Raw genomic sequence first — 20,592 nt, 5'->3', positions numbered from 1 at the left:
ACTCTTTTCTTAAATTAAATATTTACCATCTTTTAAAGTTACACTGGAAGTCAAGACATACCTACATGAAGATTAAAGAACTGGCTTTTCTAACATGCAGATTTTATTGCATTATTATGATAATGCTACCATTTATTTTAAGGTAGGTAGAGTAGTTACTACTTACATTGAAAAGGAAATACAATGATGTTTGATAATTATAAACATGATTATTGTTTGTCACTTTATTATACATAGTTACAGAACAAAACAGGTCTTTGCACCTCACAATGTTACGATCTACAAAGAAATTAGATTCCTGTTGAGATTGGGATTCTGGTTACTTAGTGAAAACAATTTTATTCGAAAATTAAATTGGTTCTAAAAAAATTTAATTGGTTCTGTCCTTCTTGGGAGGTTGGGGGTGGTGGGGTGGTGGGGAGGAGAGTTCTAATTGTGCTTCTCAGATCTCCTTCCAGAATAAATTTTCTATCTCAAAAATCAAGGACTTCTCTGAAAATGGCAGACAGCAGTCAGCACATTATCCTCAAGCTGGTGAATAGGACGGATTTTTCTCCCTAAACGTCCCTTCTGCTTTCTAGTTTGAATGATCAATAAAATGCCTTGGCTTATCTCTGAAAATAACCTTGTTGACAACACAAATATGGACTTAAACACGCTACCTCCACATTTAAGATTTAAGAAGCCCCCAGTAAATGTCAGGGGGTGTCAATGTGTTTGCTGTGATACTTGGTTATTATTAGTGTTTAACTGCAATCCCCCACCAGCGCCACACTGCCAGCAGCACCATAAATTTTAATGTGAAGATGTGCTCTTCTCTTTTCATATCCAGTGAATTCTGCAGGATCATAATATTCTATATGAACCCTAGCTGAACCTTAGTGTGATATGAAGGAAAAACAAGATTTCTAACAGTGATAGTTGTTCATCGTTTTATAGTTTTTTAAAAAACTGGACACTAAGCGACATGAATAATATCACTCTCAACTAAATCCACTCATTCAAATGAATCTCTATTGAGCCCTACAGGATGCAGGGCATGGCCCAAAGTGCTAATGAGTACATTTATGGGATAGTAAAGAACACTGACTCTTAAGGAAACCTTTTTCTCCCCCCGCCCCTGGAGAATCTGTCAGAACTCATACATCATTTATAAAACCAAAAAATGTCTCTGCAACCTTAGCACCACCACATACCTTTTATTTTACAGAATACAAACAAAAGCACAGCCATTTTCTTTATCTCGTCTGCATGTTAATATAAGAAATGCATTCTCATCTTTCATTATGTATGTGCTTAATGGAATATTTATTCTACAAGCTTCTACAAACAAAAGAGAATTTGTATAATTATTCTTGATCTGCAGGTTTTTATTCCTTGTTTTAACCACAAATAGTAGCTGGCACTACATGCTGTATTTATTCAAGGAATCCAAAATATTTGGTAAATTTTAACTACATAAACATCTCTTTAGAAGCAAAGAATAATATTGAAGCTTTCATTTCAAAATTTGGAATTTCAGGCTAGAGGCATGGAATAAATTAGGAAATCATTAGTAGGGTTCCCAGTGAGCTAAATTTCCACCCTTTTACATCAAATCGCCTATTCTTCAAAGTGGTCCATTCTTTTTTTTCTCCCATTGCCAAAGGAACAAAACCTATTCGTTACCTAGACATGCGGTTGAATACTTTTGCAAAATGTAATTCTGAGTCAGTAAGTTTATTTTTCATATTCAAAATGACTTCAGGGTTAAAGGTTTGGAAGCTGCTGCGTATATTTACAATTTGCTTGTCCTGTTGTACATGGTGTCATAATTTGCTCAGCAATGATACAGGACTATGCATCTTCCCACTCTCAGAGACAATGGGCTTAGAAAAATACACACACACCCACAGATGTAAGGTCGCATGTATTATTCCTGCTAACAGCTGGGTGGGCAAGGCAGTCAGAATACAGCTCATCCTGATAGGAGAGGCTCTTTTTGGACACACTGGTTCTGTTGGTGCCTCTTTAAAGAAAAGGGTGCTGCAGTGTGTGCCTTATTATCTCTTGTCCTAGAAGAAAAGAAATACTTTGAGGGAAGGTTGGGAAGGTTTTTTCCCTCTTCTTTCCTGTCAACTGGCTGGGAAACTTTGCCTTGGAGCGCCATCTAGAGGAAAACTTAGCATATGTGCGCCATGCTCTTCTGGCTTTGGGACTCAGGCCAAATCCAGTGGTGGGTGCGTGGTGATTTTTTTTTTTTTTTTATATTAAGAGAGTATCTTGTTTCTGACTCAACACATGGAAATGCAATATGAGATAACTCAAATGCAAATACAATCACTGATGAGAAAAAAACAGCGAAAGCTCCTAACAGTCTTCAGGAGTGTGAGGAGGTTATCATTTTGCCATAGGCTGAGGTTGTATTACAGAAATTAGAATTGATGAGTAAATTAAATTCACCCTTTGCGTCACTGACCAAGTAATCTTTTTTTCATCTCTACAATTATTTTCTTAGTTAAAAAATTCTCATTAACCAGGCTGCCCATGGTCAAGTTGAAGAGACGGCTTGTGTTAGGGACAGAAGTTGACATTTTCAACCTATTGTAACCCTTAGTCAAGTTCAGCAAAATTTAATGAGCAGGAAATAATATCTTTTCCAGATGTGGCTTCTCAATTCAACGTGAGGGAGAAAAACTAACATTCATCAATGTATTCTTTTCAAAGTCAGGGTGGAAACGTTAACAGAGAATGCTCCTCTTTTTGAGCTAGCATTAATACAAAAACAAAACTGAAAACCTCTCACACAGTGCTACTCTTCAAGGTTGCTGAGCAGGCTTGCAAAAATAACTATACCCTTGGAATATTCTGGAAGTATGAATACCCCCATTGTAGAGACAGAGAGTTCTGCTTTCTTCAAGTTGTTGAAAAGGATCCAGATTGTCTGTATTTTGGAAACATTTACTGAAGAAAACTTGTATGTATTTCCTTCTACTCCTAAGTGTCCTCCTCGACGCCATTGCTCTTGCTAACTTCCCCCATCCCAACTATTTTAAGGCTTGTCATAGAAGTCTGTTTCTATCTTTGACATCTCTAACTCATAGTATCAAGGCCATTCCTTTTTTCCTTCATTGAACAAGGCTCCTGCTTACTTATTTTTGGCAATCCACCATAAATCCAGAGGTTCTCCAAAATAACACATTAATTTCTTTATTGAATGTCTTCTGTGAGCTAGACACATAAACTCTGCACACAGAAAATTATTCTTTGTCTACCGAGATCTGATACGGAAAAGCAAGATGAAAGCGGTTAATTTATTTTTCTTAAAGCAACATTGGTCCTCAAGCAATTAAGGCTAATAGTTCAAAGCATCTTCCTCCCTCATTTGACTGACCAACTGCTTTTATGGGGTACATTACAGAAGAACAGGGCCAGTCCAGTTTTTCTAGGCCAATCTGCTAGTCCTTAAGCAGTTGAGGACCCCAAAACAAGTTCTCAAGTATAAAAGTGAAGACATTTTGGTCCCATCTTTTCATGCTATATGCACACTTGAGTTCAAGTTGATCTAACACACATCTGTTGAAAACGTTCCAAGTGCATGATTGCATGCAAAATGCTGGTGAGGCCCTCAATAAACAAATGTTGGGCAAGCAAGTAAATGTTGAAAGAATAAGAAATTGTCTCTTTAGTTTCAAGCTGCTGATTCTATAGCATGAGAATGAGAGATCTGTGCCTTAAAACACACAGCAGAAAGACATGTTATACTAGACAAAGTGCAGAGACAGAAGTAATTATTGATGTTTGGGGAGAAAGGGGAAGACTTTGGGGAAAAACTGGCATTAGATCAATGCCTTAGCGGATGAGTAAAATTTTAATAGGCAGAGAACGGGGCAGACACTTCACAAGGAAGGTGCAGACAGTCCTTATTCATCTGGCCAAAGGAAAATGTATGTCATTTGGAGTTCCCTATCTTGGGTTTTAATTTTAGTGTGGTTACAAAGATGGAAGCTACTTAAATTTATGTTATAATAATCTGAAACTTGTGTTCTATTTTATACGGTAAATATGTTAATACACATACACATATAGAGTCAGCAGCTTGAAAGTAAACATATATGTTTACATGTAAATACTTATGTTTTGCCATCTTCCCTGGCATTCTCTCAGGACTTCCATGTGCCTGTGGGTAATGCTCACACACCCCTACTATGGCTTTCCACCAGCCTAGAGAGTCTTACCTAGTGATCTCTTTGTTCTGTTACTCATACCCATATCCTCTGCAAAAAGATTACTTTGAAAATCCAAGCATTTCTTTTGTAAAAAGAACCAGTTTCCCGAGATAAAACATTGAAAAGAGACTCAAGCAATCATTCCAAGACTACACCTGCTTCAAGGTGTCAATGATTTTACAGTTTTAAAGTTCAGAAATTGTTGTGAAATATATACTCCCATAACCAGGGCAGGTAAGTTCTAGTGTAAAATAAATCATATGGCAATTTGTCAGAGAAATTGAAATATGAAGGAGAAGGCTGTAGGTCCATACAAATGACAGATGACCTTCCACCACCACTGAACACACTTACTGTTAACATTGCAAACATCAGCTGGCACACATTGAAGGCGTGTCTCCAGTTGTGGTACAGAACCATTCGATAATTTTTCCTCACTGTCAAGAGCCACCTACATAGTGTCTGAAATGGGAAGGGAGAGGTTGTATCAGGCAGTTGTATGTGTCTCCAGTGGGCTGTCATCAAAACGATGCCTTCTGTCTGAGTGATCTTCAACAACCAAAGTCCTCCCACAAAGCTCCCATGATTCTCATGGCAATCCCATGAGGTGTGCAGGCTGAGTATTATCACACTCAGTTTGGGAAACCTGGCTACCATGTTGTCCCATGTACACTCCTGGGGTCACCCGACATGGAACATCTTACCTCATAGTCAATTTTAAATTTCTGTACCATCCCCAGCTCCATGAACATCCGCAGGGCAGCTGTGATCATGGCGTCAACATCAAGAGAAAAGTCATCAAAATGTATGTCATCGATGGCAAGTTCTGACACCAGAGGGATGTTGGCTGCCTACAAAACAGAAGACATAAGTCAAGCCAAGTTCACCAGCTTTTCCAAAACCCTCATCTTGCTCTCCTTTCCTGCTTATCAGACATGCAACATAAATCAGACCTGACCTGCACTTACACTCTGATACAGCTAAACTCTGAGCTGGAAATGTCTTTTGTTTCTGAACTGCAAATGCCCCAAGCAAATGAAGAGGGTGGGAGGGGGGAAGGAAGCTAATCTGAAGAAAAAATATACACACTGGATCTAGTCTGCAGAATTTAGAATACAAAGCTGTCTAGTTTACTGAAACTGCAGCCATACAATATATACTGATGCATATTACAAAGCACTAAATGCAAGAAACATCTGGGCAGCCAGCAGCTGTGAATTTTAATTGCTGCTATTCAGAGGAGGACATGGGAATACACTGTTTTGCCTTGTTTCTTGTATTCTTAAATCCTTGTTTCTTGTATCCTTATATCCTGTAGCTGTGCACATGCGCTTTGTTACCATGTGTTCTGTATATTCAGAAGGATGAAAAGGATCAGACATCACATCTCTGGCACAAAATGTTCTCTTAATAAAATATAATTGTTTGGAGGATCAGCACAAACATATGTTTCATCAAAAGAATAAATTTACAATATCATTTAGTTTCATTCTATATCAACATCACAACGTTAATTACAATACTGGTCATACATATTCAGGGTTTTCAAAACACTCACATTAGGCAGCTGTCAATCAGTTGCCCCACACAAATTTAAAGGGAAGAAAAAAATCCTTGGGGATCATTTTCATGCTGATTTCATTGAGTTTAAGCATATCCTTTGGGCCACTCTTGGTAAGGGAATCATTTCCACCTTTTCAGGTTATCAGAGACATTCTGGATTCATATTTCTAGTCTAATTGCTGGGTATAAATTATGCAAGGGGTAATCTGTACCCTGGGATTATTTTGGCTGAGCAATGAAATCCAACTCTGGACATTCTAAACATTCTGGAACTTCCTTCCCAACTGCATGCTCCTCCATAACAGCTTACATTTCTAGATTAAAATCTAAACACTGGTTATTCCCCACAACACAGAAGAACAATAATAAATACAGTACAGTATTATCTATATGCACATGGTTGTACGATAGGCATCTAGAACTTTTTCATCTTGTGTGATTGAAACTCTGCACCCAATAAACAACTCCCCATCTTCTCTCCTCTCAGGCCTCTGGCAGTCACCATTTTATTTTCTGTTTCTATGAGTTTGATTACTATAGATACCTCATATAAGTGGGATCATGTAGCATTTGTCTTTCAGTGATTGGCTTATTTCACTTAAGCATAATTTCTTCAAAGTTCATTCATGCTGTACCATATGACAGCATTTCCTTCTTTTTTACGGCTAATATTCCACAGTATGTGTATGCAGCTGACCCTTGAACAACATGGGTTTGAGCTGCATGAGTCCATTTATATGTGTCTTTTAAAAAAAAAAAGATTTTTAAATGTTTATTTATTTTTGAGAGAGAGAGACACACACACAGAGTGTGAGTTAGGGAGGGGCAGAGAGAGAGGGAGACACAGAATCTGAAGCAGGCTCCAGGCTCCAAGCTGTCAGCACAGAGCCTGACATGGGGCTCGAACCCATGAATCATGAGATCATGACTTGAGCCAAAGCCGGACGCTTAACTGACTGAGCCATCCAGGCACCCCTGTATGTGTCTTTTTTCAATAAGTAAGGCATAGTACTGTAAATGTATTTTCTCTTTCTTTGATCCTCTTTAAAAAAATTATTATTTTTTAGTCTATTTATTTTTAGAGAGAGAGAGTGTGTGTGCAAACAGGGGAAGGACAGAGAGAGAGGGCCAGAAAGAATCCCAAGTAGGCTCCACGCTGTCAGCACAGAGCCTGATACAGGTATGATCTGAGCCAAGATCAAGAGTCGGATGCCCCTTTCTTATGATTTTCTTAACAAAATTGTAAGAATACAGTACCTAATAAATACAATATACAAAGTATGTTTAACCGACTCTTTATGGTCAACAATAGGCTATTAGCAGTTATGTTTTTGGGAAGTCAAAAGTTTCATGCATTATTTTGACTGCATGGGGGTTGGTGCCCCTAACCCCCATGTTATTCGAGGTTCAACTGTAATATATTTTCTTTATCCATTTATTTGCTGATGGTTTAGTCTCTGTCTCAATCAGCTTATCTTTTGAGCAATCATTTTCATATATTAGAGGCTTTAGAGTGTTAGAGGTTTTCCTTAGCTATGTGGTCATCTTTGAATTTCAGTTTACAAGTCAGGCTCTATAGCTCCTGTTAGAGCTTCTGCTGCCTTCTCTGGAGGGGGAGTCTAACTGACCTGTTTCCTTGGGAAAGCCACCAAATGCGGGTACCTTTAGAGCTTTGCTCTTTAGCTACTCAGATTCCCCAGAGAAGAATCTTGTGGGTGGAGCCTGGCTGGGAAGGGGGTTGGGGGAAGAGCCTCAGCATGGGTTCCTAGCTTTTCATTCAACAGTGTCTTCAGCATGCACTCCTACCCTCAAGCTCCATGCTGGTGTCTTCCGAACCCCAAGAGCAGCTATTATACCAACTTAAGCCAACACAGCTCCTAGTGTTTATGAAGTGGAGGTGTGAGGCAAAGGATCTGGAGATGTCACTGCTTCTTAGATTCCCTGTTTTCCTGTACATAGCCCCACCTTCATCCCCACTTCCAAAGGTACTTAATTAGCCAGTTGTGGAGCTATCTAAGAGGGGCTCTGTGGTATAAATTGGTTTGCTTCTCAGCTTTTCCCATCGCTGGTTTATTTTGGCTTTCTTGGGTTTGCTAAATTACTTAATACTCATCCATCTGTTTTCTAGCTTTCGAAATTTTGGTATTGTCCAGTCCTCTCCTAATTTCTTTGCTTTTGAGAATTTATGCCTTAAAAAAAAATCCCTTTATTGTTTTTTAGTGGGGCCCGAGGAAGGAACAGAAGAAAATGAGTTTATTCTACCATTGTCCAAAAATTATTGGAATTATGTTTATTAAATGATGCCTTAAATGATCAGCCTGGAGAACTCAGAAGTAGGCCAACCTCTGGTTTTTAGAAACCTTTGTTTCTCTGTGCATGGGCCTGGTGGCAACCATGCACACCTTTCTCTTATTCTGTACCCCTGTGTGCTCATGTGTGTCAATCCTGACCTTGCCTTTTAGGCTGTAACAATCTTAGAGGTGGCTCCTGTGTTTCTTTCTTGAGGGAAACGCCAGAAGGACGCTCTGCTTCCACCACATGTTTCATGGATGTCTATGTACTTACAGTATCTGTGCTTGTTGTAGTTTGTTCAAGTTCAAACCCTAATACAACTGGAAAACCACTTCCCAAGAGGGTCGAAGCCTTGTCCCAAAAGACACAAGTTTTTCTGCTCCCAGGGGAAGAGTCTGGTTCTGAGTTGGCAAAGGAAGTCTAACCCCCCCCCCCGCCCCCCCTTGCAGTTGGTTGCTGAGGAGCATAAATGGCAATGGAGCCTGTGCTGCTCTCCAGGTGGCCTCTGTCTTGTAGATTATTAATAGTGTATTCCCTGACGCCATTATAAATCCTCTACACTTCAAAGGCACTAAATTCACTTAATTATCTTAAAAATTAAAGAATATAGGCATTTTTTCATTATGAAATGTTAATGGAAAGGAAATAAGAACATTAGGTTGAAAAATGTAGGGTGACCTCTGGTTCACCAAGACCCATACTTATTGACCTTGTCTTTTTTCCCCTAATAGGTTGATTGATCCACAGTTAAATCATACCAGTCTATAGATCACCCTGAGCCCTGTCGTAAACCCTTGCTGGCACTTGTAGATGCAGAGAAAGTCCCAAGCCTTTCAGAAATGACCAGTTGCAGCTATTTTGAGAAGTATAGATAGTTTTCATCCACATTCCTGGTTTCAAGAGCAGCTTCTGGAGGAAATCATGAAGAATTAAGAGTAGTGTGTGTCCTGAGCAGGTGTGCATGGAGATCTAGTTTGCAAAAGATTTGGGAAGAGCCTTCGGTTGCCAAATTTCCTTGTTATAGAAATACAAGCTCTGCATGTCTTTTGATAAGTTGAGAACGGGACCACATCTTCCAAACCTATAATTACTGTAGACACGGGATATTAACAAAACAAATCAAAGTCAATTTCTCCAAGTGTCAGTCTTCAACTTTTAAATATTTATAAGGCACCATATCCCTAAATCAAAGAGGAGTGCTACAATCCAAAATAACTACTGAATTAATAGCCAGGAAATAACATTTGGATAAAAGAACCATTTACTTTACTGCAGCAATAAATGAAAACACAGAATTATGAGTCCTGGAGCTAATTTGAATAATGTTCAAGAAGTGGGACTCTAGCTGGCTGGGAGTACCTGATATCCTTTGACCATTCCTCTTCTTTGTTTGGGTCTTAATAGTTAAGTGGTTATCAAAGGGACTCATAAAACTGCCTCCTCTAAAATTGAAAAGGTAGCTTTACAAAGAGGCTGTAAAATGTTAAAATACAATCCTGGATCCCCTGACACATGAATATTACATTTTGTGATGCTCAGAAAATGGGAAGAAACAACAAAGTGGGTGGTGGTCCAGCCCAAGCATTTCAAAGGAAAAATGACTTGTTGCCAATCCAGCCCACTCACTCACTGCCCCCTATGGACAAGAGCAGAAGGTGGGGGCTTTAGGATCCTGGGATTAATGAAGACAGGAGACTGAGCTGTGGTGATGTGGAACGGATCGCAAAGCTCTTATATTGCCACACTTTTATAGCTCTTACTACATTCCAGGCACTGTTCTAGCACCTTACGCATATTAACTTATTTGCTCCTCACAAGGGTCCTAAGAAGGAAGGAATATTTTTAATCCCATGTTACAGATGAGGCAACTGGAACAGATGATAGGCAATCTGTTCAAATTCACACAGTTGTGATTGGCAGAGGCAGATTTGAACCCGGGGCATCTGGTTCTGGAGACTGGCTCCTAACCACTACACTGCCTCTAAAAAATGGGCTGATATCAAGCCAAGAGGGTCCCCCATCCCTGTTCTATGCAAGCTAATTTGGATGTACCAGGGTAGTGTTTGGGATTTAGATCCAGATAGCTATCAATCCATTTTTCATGATGAACAGCCTTGATCCCCTTGAGGGGACCATGTTTCAGACATATGAACTCGTTTGGGAAGTCTCTAAGCTCACAGCTGCCTTAGGAATAGCCTCAGTTGTTAGCTTTGTTTTGATTAGAGGGAACACAGAGTCAGCTCAATACTCACAAGACCATCCTGAAAACAATAACTAATCTTCTGAAGGAGCAGAAGAAGACTTCAGGCAAATGACTTTAGCTTCCGACTGGTCAGCAGAGCATTCATGGGGCTGATACTACCCTTGACCAGGCAAGGTAAGTGTAGAGTAAGGGAAGCAGCAAACAGGGGAGATGTTGGGTATAGAGTAGGAAGATGAGGGATCCTTCCATCTAGATGGGATCCTTTCTGTCAGAAATTTGGGAAGGTTTCTCTGACATTTGGGACACAGGTGAGAAATGCTTAAAACACACACAGATGCACTCAGGCTTTAGAGGGATTAACAGTACTAGAAGTAACTAGTTGTTTCCATAGTATATAGTCACATTTCCAGCGGTGAAGAGTGACATTTTAACGAATTTCTTTTTTTGTTTGGGGGTGGGGGGGGGTGGGGGGAAGAGGACACAATTTCTTATTAGTACAGAATAGTGTTACTTTCCTAAATCAACTTCTAAACAGGGAGGCTGGGATATTTGGGAACCCACAACACGTGAACCATGTGGGGAAAGATGCAGAGTTCAAAGGAAAGAGGGCTACAAAGCCCCAACAGCGTGCGGCCCACAGAGAAGGTGCTGGCCTAGCACATTGGCAGGTAACACCCACTCACTTGTCTGCAAAAACACCACCAGAAGCCACAAAGTCTGTGAGCCAGCTGGTAGCCTGTGTGGCAGTGATGTGAAGATCTGAGTCCTGTTCTTGGGGCCAGACAAACAATAGTGAGATGATCAAACACTGCAGCTGATGGGCTCAGTTTATATGCGGAACAGAAGAACGAATATAAATGCCTAAGAATTGTCCAGAAATATTTTTAAAAGAATTGTAAGGTCCTATCTTATCTCAGATTAAAATATAAACATATTTTAACATGTTTATGTATTAAAACATAGGCTTTATCCCTTTAACTCAGCCTACACCATTTTTATCATGTAACTCCCTCTTCAAATACCTGTAAGTGTTCAATGTGGCCTGCTGAATGAAGTGAAATTCCTTAGCTCAGCATTCAAGGCTCTTCATAAACATTGCCCATCCAGTGTTACAATCTTCTAGCCTTGTATGTAAGCATCAGGTTGGGCATTTCATCATCCTTATTCTCATCTTTCCCTCCACATTTCAGATTATTCTACCCCTACTCCCCCATTAGGTTTGACTTCTTTCTTACTCTGTGCCAACAGAAATTCAAACCTCAACTTCTTCACAAGTTCAGTCCCATTCATTCATTCCTATCTCATCCTATAGCAATGATTTCCTTCTCTGCAGTGATATAAATCACTGTAATATTTACAGTCACTTTATCTTCTAGAGTTTTTAAGTATATACATTAAAGCAGTAAGTAGGTCCCTGAAGCATGTGTGCAACTGGTTTGAATGTGATTATTTGTGATTTGCAGAGGAGGGTCCATAGCTTTCTTCTAACTCCTCTGTAGTTTAACATGGGTTCTGTAGCTTGGCAAACTCACCAGGTGATCCTTACGTACATTCAAAATCTGTTATGTACATGCTGGCAGCTGTTTCCTCCCAGAATCTTGGTACACATGAATACCTAAGCTTCACCTAAAGAGGGCCAAAGCTTCCCATTACATAGTAAGTCAAAGGGCATCTTATGTACTTGTCTTTATTAAGTGCATAAAAGCAAGGAAAATTGGTAGTCAAAAATCACTGTCTTGAAAAAGAGAGGAAAGTTTAAAGAAATACTAGCTCCTAGGTACAAAATATATCCCTTTTCTTACTAATATTTAATTATCCTCAATTATTGCTTAATTCACTTTGGTTTTCTAGACTCTAGTAGACCTATAACTTTGAATCTCTTAATAGGAGAATGAAACTTTTATCATCTCTTAACATGAGATTTTCAGAAATTTCACCAGAAGTTAAAAATCTTATGGCTTTTCTTTTATTTCTGTTTGAGCAGTCCTAGTTAAACAATCTTAGCTATACCTGTTTTCTATTGATCTCAGGAAAGATCTTTGTTTTCTTTCATGCAACAACATAAGCCTTCGAAGGCATGGTTCCTACAAATTTTTCTTGTCATGGTGAGAACCAAAAGTAAAAGAAACATCAGAGGGACCGTTACCTTTTGAAATAGAGAAACTTTCTTTTATGTGACTGTCTTTTTAACACTGGCTTTTCATATTTCTAATGTGCCCTTATTATTTATGTTTATGAATTAAACAGTCTCCATTGCAGCACTGAACATTTAAACACTGCTTTTCAAAGAAACTAGTCATTTTAAAGAAGATTTTATTTTTTTGTAGTATGTGGCATTTAAGATAAAAGATAAGTTTTTTTTAAAAAAAGGTATCAAGTATTTCTTCTTAAACACATACAGATATCTCATGTCAGTTGGCGCAATATTTGTTTATATATTACCATGTTTTCTGTAGTTTCTTTACTAAAGAAAATTTTTTAAAAGTAAGAGTACAAGATTAATCCATCTTGCATCAAGTACGTTAAAATGGTCTTAAAGGCAGGGGGTAAGGTGAAACAGAATTAGCACTGAGAGATGATGATGTGTTCAGTCTTTAGTATAAAATCAAGCCTGTGGTCCCTAAGTGAGGTGAGCACTCTGAGATAATTTTTCTTAACATTTTTTTTTCTGTTAGAAAAGTTTACTACTTTCTTAATAAAGTTTAGTCAATGTGGTATATCAAAGTGTTGTTTTGTTGTTGCTAGTGGTAGTGGTATATACATAAACTTTATTCCAAAAAAGGTTTAATGTGGACTACAAAAATCTATGCAACAACAAAGCATAAGGAAAAATAAAAATAGGCCAGAAGGACAAATCAAAGGGAAGCTAAGGATAGGAATATAAATCACGATCAGAAGTGAAGTTACTAGACAAAATGCATGCCCTAGCATCAAGACATTTGTAAGAATAGTCAGAAATTTGTCTGTAAGCATCCCAGCAACCACTACAAAGAGACTCTGGTATGTTAGATAATTTACAGAGTTCACAAGATTTTTTTTTTTAATTTTTTTTTCAACGTTTTTTTAAATTTATTTTTGGGACAGAGAGAGACAGAGCATGAACGGGGGAGGGGCAGAGAGAGAGGGAGACACAGAATCAGAAACAGGCTCCAGGCTCCGAGCCATCAGCCCAGAGCCTGACGCGGGGCTCGAACTCACGGACCGCGAGATCATGACCTGAGCCAAAGTCGGACGCTTAACTGACTGAGCCACCCAGGCGCCCCAATTTTTTTATACTGATATTAGCCTCAAAGAAGGAAGGAGTGGACATAAAGGATTTTGGTGACTAGACCCTGAAAAATCAACTCTACCTGCTCCCTTAGGAGACCTCTGAATTTAGTTCAGTTTCATTCAACACACCTGTATTGGGTGCCTAAGCCTACGACAGGCGCTGCACTGTGCTACAGATACAGTTATGAAATCAATGTGGTCCCTGTGCTCACAGTCTGTCAGGGGACACAACGAAGCAAACAGGCAATGACAATACAGTGTGGTAAGTGCTGTGATGGGGGAAATACAGGGCACTATAGGAATCCCTGGGAGAGTTTGATGAAATATGTCTAGTTTAGTACCACTGCCTTAATTTTAAATCATCGTGAAACTTCAGCTTTATAAAGTATATTTAGAATAATTTAAAATGTTAAAACTATTTACTATGATTAAAAGGTTCTCAAGGTCATAAAGCTTGTATTGAAACCTAAGAAAAGATGAAGACTCCATTCCTGAGATGCCCATGGTCTATGCAGGGAGGAAGAAGAGTGAACAGAATGATTAGTGAAAAATTAGAAGCATCAAGTTCAGAGGCAACAAGAGGAGGGAGCATATAGGAGGACTCCACACAGTGGAAGAGGATCAGTTGATGTAGGCACTGAAGGAGGAATACAAATTCACCAGGAGCATTAGGAAACATGGACTATTCCAGGCAGAGCACAGCATGGGCAGAGTAGAGTTCCCATCTCGCCTGAAGATGGCATAATACCAGGATGCACAGACCTGCAGGACCCCAGGTTGATCAAAATGGCTTGATTCAGGATTTGCCTAATCAGCCTTTAGAGCCTGTGAGGTACCAGCTTGGCCAAGCTCCCACTGCAGTCTTGGACCACAGCCCAGGAGCCTGCCTTGCCTGTAATTCCAGGACTGACTCCTCCTCACTGTCCACCAGCCTGCTCCCTTGTACCTGGGCGGTAACCATGCTCTGTCCTTTGTGGTCAGAGCTCGCAGAAGCCCTCTTTCAAAGCTCTGGTCACAGTTTTTGTGGTGGCAGGTGATAGAGACTCTTCATATGGAAAAACACTGTCTTTGTTTTTCCCTTTCTTTGCTTCACTCAGCAGCAAACCCTTCCCTTTCTCTTCTGGGGAAAATGTGATTGTCAAGCAGCCCTCTGTGTTCTCCAAGAAAAGGAACTTGTTCTCAGTGGAGTGGGGCTCTGATTCAATGGGCCATCAGGATCTATTTTGAAAGAACCAAAGAAGCTCCTGGGGGAGAAAAGAAAGGGGGAAGGAAGAATGTCACCACCTCACAGAGGTCACGGAAGGGGGTAAGAGAGGAAGGAGAGAGTGTCTGGGAGCCTGGCAGCTGATCCCAGTGCACTTGCCTAGGATGTAGATGCATCTAGCAAAGGACCGCCATGGAAGCATCATTTGAGCTCCCAGGAGCACCTAGTAGCTGAATCAGGATCCACACATGGACTGTGCTGCCTTTGCTCAAGTGGAAACCTCCCATTGTTTGCACTCGAGGACTGACCAGCTACTCCTCCCATGGGGGACTGGTGAAGACTTTAGCTCATCAATGTCAGCACCTAACCCACTGATCACTCAATGGGAGTGACACTTCTCTGGGCAGCAACACCTCTGCTCAGTCCCCAAATACATAATATCTAAGGATACCAATAAAGCCAAGAAAATGGGGTAGGGTCCTACATACTTACAGAAGTGCTGGTGGGGGAGCCGCACACCTGAACTTAGGTGGGAAGCTCCAGCTTACGGCTCCCCGAGAGAGGTGGGGCAGTGAATAATGACATCCCTGCATCATCAGTAATACATTATGTAGTTATTTGTTAAATGTCTGATACAGGAAGGTAGGGATTGTGTCTGTCTTCTTTACTTTTGTGTCCTAGGTGTCCAGCATAGTTTTTACTATTGTGGGCTGTGCCTGGCACCTGGAAGAAACTCACGAAACATTTATTGAATGAGTGGATGAAGACCTGATAATCTCGTGGAAAGTTACTTTACTAGTTTGCTCCAAGCCATGCCACAATATCCTCTGGTGGATTTGAGCTTGTGGGACTTTCTGCCAACCACTCTTGTGACTCCTCCACACATAGACACACATGCATGCAGAAATCCAAGATCAGGCAACATATGTGAGTCAAGTAGCCTTCTAATTTTGAGTGAACCTAATGCACTATTTGTTTGTACCATCACCAGAGCTATTTGTAGAAGGAGACACATAGAGAGGCCCCTGACCCCTCCAGAGAGGTCCTGGAGTTGAGGCTCCAATCTGAGCTCATTGGCCCTGTGACTCTGAGTGGCAAGATAGCCTGCTTCATCCCTCTAAGGAGGAGGTAAGTCCCTAAAGCAAGTGCTGCCCATCCAGCATGGTCTTTCTAGCCAGCAAATTGCTGCCTTTCCCCTTGGCCCTGCCAGAACCACCTATCCCCTCTGTACAGTGCTTCTCTGATTCACATACTTGGTTGGAACTTAATAGCCTCTTGCTCACCTCAACCACAACTTACTGCACTGTGAGTGTTGCCTGAGTCCTTGCTGCCCCTCTCTGCTGCAGTATTACCCAAGAGAAGGAAGGCACAGCCACTGAGACTTCTTCCACACTCCACAGTGCCCGGCAGCTTGTAGGACACATAGCAGGGACTCTGTAATTGTGTGGTGAGTGAGGATAAACTCTACATTCCCTGGCAGTTCATCCAAGTCCCTAAGTCCACCTGATGAGTACTCAAAGATGAATATGGAATTAGACAATATTACAAAAGAGATATATAGAGGATAACCTAGGAAATAATAATAATAATAACCTTTAGGAAATAATACAGATCCTATATCAAATAAAGTAGATTTGATCAACATTGTTTCTACCTAAAAGAAAAGGACACTTCAAATGCCAGCTTCTTATAGCTTAAACACCATCTACTCTAACCAGTACCCACTCTATATTAATTTCTGGAACAACCCAGGCATCTTAGAAAATAAACAAAACAACTTCATCTGACACTGTTAACTTTTCTGCTATTAGCCTTGGCATGCTATAATTTTTTCAAAGGTTTGGATTTAGTGAGGTGTTTGGGTGGTTCAGTCGGTTAAGCATCTGACTCTTGATTTCGGCTCACGTCATGATCTGCTGGTGGTGGGATCGAGCCACGTGTTGGACTCTGCATTGACAGTGTGGAGCCTGCTTGGGATTCTCTCTCCCTTCCTCTCTCTGCCCCTCCCCCGCGCGCTCTCTCTCTCTCTCTCTCTCTCACACACACACACACACACACACACAATAAATAAATAAACTTTAAAAAAAAGGTTTGGATTTAGTGAGCAGACTTAGATGTTAATTTCACAAACAAATTTGCAAAAGACTGCCAGAGATTCCTAACTCTTGGGGCACCTGGGTGGTTCAGTCGGTTGAGTGTCTGACTTCGGCTCAGGTCATGATCTCATGATTTGTGGGTTTGAGCCCCAAATCAGGCTCTGTGCTGACAGCTCAGGGCCTAGGGCCTGCTTCAGGTTCTGTGTGTGTGTGTCTTTCTCTGCCCCTCCCTCACTCACGCTCTGTCTCTCTGTCTCTCTCTCAAAAAATAAAATTAGAAAAAAAGAAATTCCTAACTCTTGGCGAGAATAATGCAAAGAAAAAAATGCAACTTCATGCACAAATATGATCTCAACATGGATTTAATGGATAACTGCATACATGCCAGGATGTGGGGGTAGATCTACAATTCCAGGTGAGCTCTCTCTCCTGCTTGCCTGAAATATCACCGTGATGTGATATTTCAAGAGGCAAGGCTGTCTGGGACATCAGCTCCTGATGATGGATCAGGGTTTAGAAACCAGCAATAGGGACCAGGTTCTGCACTTTATTAACAAACCACTAAAGACTAAGGAACATCATCCTCCCTTGTTTCTGTAGCTTGAAATTACGGCTTATCAAAGGATTTCCACTAATAACAATTCATAGAAATAAACAAACACTAATGCTGAACCATGACGCCTAAGGCACCTGGAGGTCTGGGAATGATAGAGAAGGATAATGTTGGGGGATCAAAGAGAAATGGAAGCTCAACTTCCAGTTTTGGTAAAAGTCCACCTGCCCCTGCCTTATGTGTGCTGGGATGATGGGTCCCAGTTACAAAGTTCCACACTCCCTCATGAGAAGAGAGTCAGGGAGAGGAAAACCTGAACACTGGCATTAAAATTAGAAGCTAAGGGCAACAGTGGGCCATACTGGGGGTGAAGAGGATGGTGTGAGCCACTGACCAGGACATGGTTTGGTTTGGGTTTTCCATTCATGTTACTGGCCTGATCCCATGTTCTCTTCCTTTGTTCCATACTCTTCTTAGCTTGCTAATTGGAGTTAGGAGTGTAATCTGTCACCATGGGCATATATGTGGCTAACCACCCAATCATCACTTTCCAGTGAGCTGATCAGAATAAATATTTCGGTATTCATGCATTCAATAGAAACTATTTCCCATCCTGTGCACCCAAAAGTATAGTAGGTCCTCTTTGTCACTTCTGAAACTTAAGCATTTCTCTGCTCTTGCCTCAGCATGTTGTTGGGTAGCTTCTTGGAGAAAAACAGACTCAACTTTCCATGTTTTTCATGGCTCCTCTATGTGGCAAGATAAATAAGAATTTATATACTTTTACTTATAGATTCAGTAAATATTTTTATTGGTTTGTGCCATAAAAGCACATGAAGCATTCTAAAAAAAAAGTTTCTACTCTTAGGGCTGAATAAAGCGATCACCTGCAGTAAAGAAGCAATCTATCAAGTGAGGCAGAGACGGATGTGGGGCCAATTCCTCAGCCCCAATTCCATGTCTTGAATCATACCTGGATTTAGTTTCAGATGGACAGAGGTGTTCCTGAAAACACATTCACATCCATGCACACAGTGTCCTGTGCATGCATGCACGTGCAACACACACACACAACACTTCACTTTTAATTTGCTTTTTGACTTCTATCAGATATTTTATTAATTTTTGTCCTGCCTTTCTGTCAGACCTTCCCCCTACATTGGTGAACGTCTTCATTTGCCCAGTTGTGTTGTTGGTGGTGTGCATTGCTATCTGACTCAAGCTAAGCATGCTGGAGGACAAAAACACTTTGGAAAAAGGGGCCTCTGAGTGGCTCAGTCAGTTAAGCATCTGACTTCAGCTCAGGTCATGATCTCGCACTTTGTGAGTTCAAGCCCCGTGTTGGGCTTGTGCTGACAGCACAGAGTCTGGAGCTTGCTTTGAATCCTGTGTCTCCCTCTCTCTCTCTCTCTGCCCTTCCCCCATTCGTGCTGTCTCTCTCTCTCTCTCTCTCTCAAAAAAAAAAAAAAAAAAAAAAGCTTGGGGCACCTGGGTGGCTCAGTCAGTTGAGCGTCCGACTTCAGCTCAGGTCATGCTCTCGCAGTTCGTGAGTTCGAACCCCGCGTTGGGCTCTGTGCTGACAGCGCAGAGCCTGGAGCCTACTTCAGATTCTGTGTTTCCCTCTCTCTGCCCCTTCCCCGCTCATGCTTTGTCTCTCTCTGTCTCTCAAAAATGAATAAACATTAAAAAAATATTTTGGAAATGAAATTGTATTTAGAAACCCACATATAAGGGTCAGTGAAAATATTAATAAATTTAATAACAATAATTTTCATTTAAACTATTAAGAACTCAACCATGTTCAAACAGATTGGCTATTTTTGTTAGTACTTAGTAGCATACACATTAGAAGAATTATTTTTTTTATCACCATGATGTACTTATCAAGATGTACTGCATACCAAATATCATGCAAAGTGTCTTATGGTATCTCATTTAATCCTCCAACAACCCGATGGGTAATGTTCTATATTAATCCTATTTAGCCCCACCTAGCGTTAATGAGGACACTGAAGTTAAGAATGTAAGGAACTCCCCCGAGTTCATATAACTAGGAAACTGCGGAATCTGTCCCCTGTCCCCTGTCCCCTGTGTGATCATTACCCTATGTTATCTTCACAATCTTCTGAATGCTTTCCTAGCTTACATTCACAGTGACACTGCCATGGCATTATTAATTCCAGATGTTCTCATCCATACAGTATGTATGTATGTATTTATCTTTGTAAGTCTGTCTCTTATCATTTATAAGTTTCATAGGGAAAAGATTAAGATTCTCAAAGGCTAGCAATCATTATAGCCTAGTACTTCTTTCATGGCTAGTACTTAGTAAATGTGGGTTGCTGGTATGTTATGTGCACAATGTCAAAGCCAACAGTTATGTCTTTGAATTTGAGTTTCACCACTTACTAGAGCTATGGCTTCGGGCATCTACTCTCTCTTCTGAAAAAAAAAGAACGTAAAAATAACTCTCATAGCATTGAAAGTGTTAAGTGAAAGCACAGTGCTGGGCTCACAGTAGACCCTCAGTAGATGACAGTGTATTAGTTTGCTAAAGCTTCCACAACACGTGGAACAGAAATATATTTCCTTATGGTACTAGAGGCTGCAAGTCCAAGATTAAGATGTTGGCAAGTTTGGTTTCTCCTGTGCCTCTATCCTTGCCTTGCAGATGGCTGCCTACTTGCTGTGTCCTCACATGCCTTTCCTGGGTGTGGGCATCCCTTGTGACCCTTCCTTCTTTTCTTTAAGGACACCAGTCATTTTGGATTAGGGCCCCTCTTAGGATCTCACTTAGCCTCAATCACTTCTTTAGAGGCCCTGTCTCTAAACACAGTCACGTTCTAAGGTACTGGGTGTTGAATTTCAACACATGAATTTCAGGGGGTGTGTGAATGGGGTGGGATACAATTCCATTCATAACAGATGATTATCATTTTGCAGATGAATTGAATACTAAATTTCCAGAAATTCAAAACAAATTATTTCTGTCAGACTCAAGTGTGGTAGTCCCCTTCAAAAGTATCCTGATTACAACCCCAGTCCTTCCTTTGCCTGGTTTCTTAGAGAAGACAACCTCGAGAGGCTTTCTCTCTCTAGCAAACTGTACCATATTCACTCTTGGAAAGAAATATATTCAGTGCTGGGGTATCCAAGATACACTGGAGGAAAATATGATTCATCAAGTTCAAGCTAAACATCTC

The 20,592-nt window shown here is 40.6% G+C and overlaps 1 protein-coding gene across 1 annotated transcript in view; it reads right to left on the bottom strand.

The window, feature by feature from the left end:
- PDE11A (phosphodiesterase 11A) overlaps positions 1–20,592 on the bottom strand; it is a 385,818-nt gene that overhangs the window by 84,327 nt on the left and 280,899 nt on the right. The window contains exons 11-12 of the mRNA XM_047084228.1: positions 4,913–5,059; positions 4,563–4,670 (exon numbers count right to left, since the gene is read on the bottom strand). Coding sequence (XP_046940184.1) covers positions 4,563–4,670; positions 4,913–5,059 — 255 coding nt within the window. The remainder of the gene's footprint in view (positions 1–4,562; positions 4,671–4,912; positions 5,060–20,592) is intronic.

This window comes from Lynx rufus, unplaced genomic scaffold (genome assembly GCF_022079265.1).
Source record: "Lynx rufus isolate CCGP_SWC_20201006 ecotype Redwood Valley unplaced genomic scaffold, mLynRuf1.p SCAF_2, whole genome shotgun sequence".
NCBI lineage: Eukaryota > Metazoa > Chordata > Mammalia > Carnivora > Felidae > Lynx > Lynx rufus.
The sequence above is the reverse complement of the archived record's forward strand: the minus strand, read 5'-3'. Positions and strand labels throughout refer to the sequence as shown.